The following is a 3145-nucleotide window of genomic DNA, read 5'->3' on the forward strand; positions in this document are numbered from 1 at the left end:
CCCCCCCCCAGGCCGCTGCGACGCGATGCCCGGCCGACCTCAACCACCTCCAACCTCTGACCGTCGCCCGGCCCCGTGACCCCCCCAATGCCGCGGGGGGTGCGGACGTCACCCCTGGGGGCACGGGAGGTGGCGGGTGCCCCCTACACCCTACGGGTGCTCCAGGAGGGCTACTGCTCCCCCCAGCCCGACGGCACCTTCCGCGCCGACGGCTCCGTCACCCTCGTCTGGGGGGGCCCCGTCACCGCCTTGGTGGACACGGGGGGTCCTTGGGACCGCCAGCGTCTCCTCGACCTCTTGGCCGAGCAAGGGCTGTCGCCAAACGACGTCACCCACGTCGTCTGCACCCACGGTCACTCCGACCACGTGGGGAACATCAACCTCTTCCCTACGGCCACCTTGTTGGTGGGCCTTGACCTGAGTCGGGGTGACGGGTGCTACCTGCCCCACGACTTGGCGAAGGGGCGTCCCTACGTCCTCCACCCCGGTCACCTCGAGGTGATGGCCACCCCGGGTCATACGATCGACCACGTCAGCGTGGTGGTACATGACACCTCCCTGGGGACCGTGGTGGTGGCCGGGGACTTGTTCGAGAGGGAGGAAGATGAGGAAGAGTGGAGGGCGTCGAGCGAAGACCCGGCGAGGCAGGAGCAAAGCCGTCGACGGGTGATGGCCATGGCCGACGTCATCGTGCCCGGTCACGGACCGCCCTTCCGGGTCTTCAGGGAGCGGGGGGACGGGAAAGTCCCTTGGGAGGAGGAGGATGAGGGGACTGCTGCCACTAGAGATGGTCCCAAGGGACACGGGGACAACCCCAGGGGAGATGTGACCCCTGGAGATGTCCCTGAAGAGGAGGGGAACGGGACTGGAAATGATCCCAGGCCGTGAGAGACGCCCTGGGGACATCCCTTGGGGGAGGAGGAGACCCAGGGACGTCCCAGAGGGAGACAAGACCTCCGTGAAGATGTCCTCAAGGGAAGAACATGTTTTTCGGGATGTTGCCAGGACGGAAGAGCCCCGGAGGGTGTCCTCAAGGCTTTGAAGACCCCATGAGATGTCCCTGAGGCACAGGAGCACCGTGGGGACATCTCCAAATGTGAAATAAAGCCCATGACCATCCCCTGGTGCCGTGTCTTTGTGGGGTAACGAGGATGCTAGCGAGCTGGGTGATACTGGTGTCCCCCACCAGTGTCCTCCCAGTGCCCAGGATGCTCCCCAGCTCTCCAGGGATGGATGTATGGTGGGGCATGGGGACATGAGGACATGGGGAATTGTGTGCCCTGCCATGACAAGCCGAGCCCATGAACACTAATGTAATTTTCACACCTCATGAGCATCTTCTCACCACCGTCTGCTCAAGACAACATCATCCCCGTGAGCTGGAGTCCTGCGTCTTCCCAACCTGGACATGGAGATGAGAGTTCAACCATGAGGTTCCATCAGAAAACACCCACAGTTGCCCCAACCCACCTTCTTCATGACCCCATCCTTTTCCACACGTCAACTCCGCTTGCCTTTCAGTGGTGACATCCAGGACTATCTCCCCGTGGTCCTTCTCTGCCAGGATCTCCATGTCATGGTGGGCAGTCACCCCATTTGTTTAGTCCTTCCCAGGAATGATGTTCTCTCAAAAAATGGTTTTGCTGCGAAAAAACCCACCTGAGCTTGTTCTCCACCCAAGTCTTAGTGATAACCATCTGGTCTGGAGGTCTCCTTGCTCCGTGGGGTCTTTGCCAACCCTTGTAGAGTGCCTTGGCAGTGGAGATGCTTTGCCCATGTGATGGGCACTCAGGAGGGGCTGGTGGCCGTTCCCTACTGGGACCAACTTATTGGCCACCGTAGGTCCCATCTCTTGAGCCAGAAGCTCTCGGCAAGGCTTGAAGAAGACCCTACAGAGCACGGTGGCCCCAAAGACACTCTACAAGGGTTGGAGAAGACCACACAGAGGAAGGAGATCTCCAGACCAGAAGAACAATCTTTCAGAAACCAACACCGACCGTAAATGACAATAGAATCCCACCCCAAACCCCCAAAATCTCCAGAGAGGTGTCAAGGAAGATGGATGAGTCCACCCAGAGCAGACTCCTCTCCTCCTGAGAGGACCGCCTAGGCCAGAGAACGTTCTCGCCTTCTCTCAAGGACTCACGAGGGCATCAGGGCTGACAGTAGAAGTCCTCAGGGATGGAGTAGAGACATCGTGTAGAACAGCAAAGACCAGAAGATGGCTCTGGAGGACAAGGGTGGATTCAGGAAGGGTTTTGATGGACCCAGAGGTGTTGTCATAGGGTTTAGACGGGTCTTGACGGGGCCAGGGAGACCGAAGAAGGCTTGGGTGATCTCCAGACCAGAAAACCCATGGTGGGGACGTTGTGATGAAGTGGATCCAAGCAGAGGACAGATGTCCAGCAACAATCTGGAGACATCCTAGATGGTCTAGATGATAAGTGGATGTTGGGGGGCTCAACAATGGCCCCAGGAAGGGTTTTGGGGGGAGCTGGAGGGATGCAAGGTGCCCTAGAGAGCCAAAAGAGAGTCATGGGGCATGAGGAAGATCTTGGGAGGCTTCATGACAGGAATTGAGGGGTCCTGAGAAGATCAGAGGTCGCCCCAAAACATGACCTGAGGGGTTCAGAAGGCCCAGGTCACCCCAAAACGTGACCCAAAGGGGTTCAGAAGACCCCAAGGCTACCCCAAAATGTGACCTGAGGGGGTTGGAGGGCTCCAGGGGAGTCCAAAACATGACGTGAGGGGTTCAGAGGGCCACAGGACACCCCAAAACGTGACCTGAGGAGTTCAGAGAGCCACAGGTCACCCTAAAACATTACCTGAGGGGTTTGCATGTCCTCAGGGCACCCCAAAACGTGACCTGAGGGGTTCAGGGTTCAGAGGGCCCTGGGGCACCCCAAAACATGACCTGAGAGGTTCAGAGATCCTCAGGTCACCCCAAAACATGACCTGAGGGGTTTGGTGGGCCACAGGGCACCCCAAAATGGTTGGGTGTCTCTCAAGGCTCCCCGTAACTGGAGGGGATGGGGACGGGGACGCAGAGCCAGGTTCTGCTGGATGAGCCAATGGGAGCTCTGGGATGGGGGGGTGGAGGTGGCTGACGTCACAGGCGGGGGGGGGGGGGGGGGGGGACCAGGGG

General features: G+C 59.4%; 1 protein-coding gene across 1 annotated transcript; it reads left to right on the forward strand.

Moving 5' to 3' along the window:
• The first annotated feature begins 78 nt into the window (after nucleotides 1-78).
• On the forward strand, nucleotides 79-1190 carry MBLAC1 (metallo-beta-lactamase domain containing 1). The gene has a single exon (XM_010571492.1). The coding sequence runs from the start codon at nucleotides 88-90 to the stop codon at nucleotides 886-888; it is 801 nt and encodes a 266-aa protein (XP_010569794.1). The 5' UTR covers nucleotides 79-87; the 3' UTR covers nucleotides 889-1190.
• The last annotated feature ends 1955 nt before the right edge of the window (nucleotides 1191-3145 follow it).

Source organism: Haliaeetus leucocephalus, unplaced genomic scaffold (genome assembly GCF_000737465.1).
Source record: "Haliaeetus leucocephalus isolate CR32 unplaced genomic scaffold, Haliaeetus_leucocephalus-4.0 Scaffold333, whole genome shotgun sequence".
Classification (NCBI taxonomy): Eukaryota; Metazoa; Chordata; class Aves; order Accipitriformes; family Accipitridae; genus Haliaeetus; species Haliaeetus leucocephalus.

Excerpts from the sequence above, each read along its gene's own strand:
- MBLAC1 (XM_010571492.1), top strand. The coding sequence starts at position 88 with ATGCCGCGGGGGGTGCGGACGTCACCCCTGGGGGCACGGGAGGTGGCG.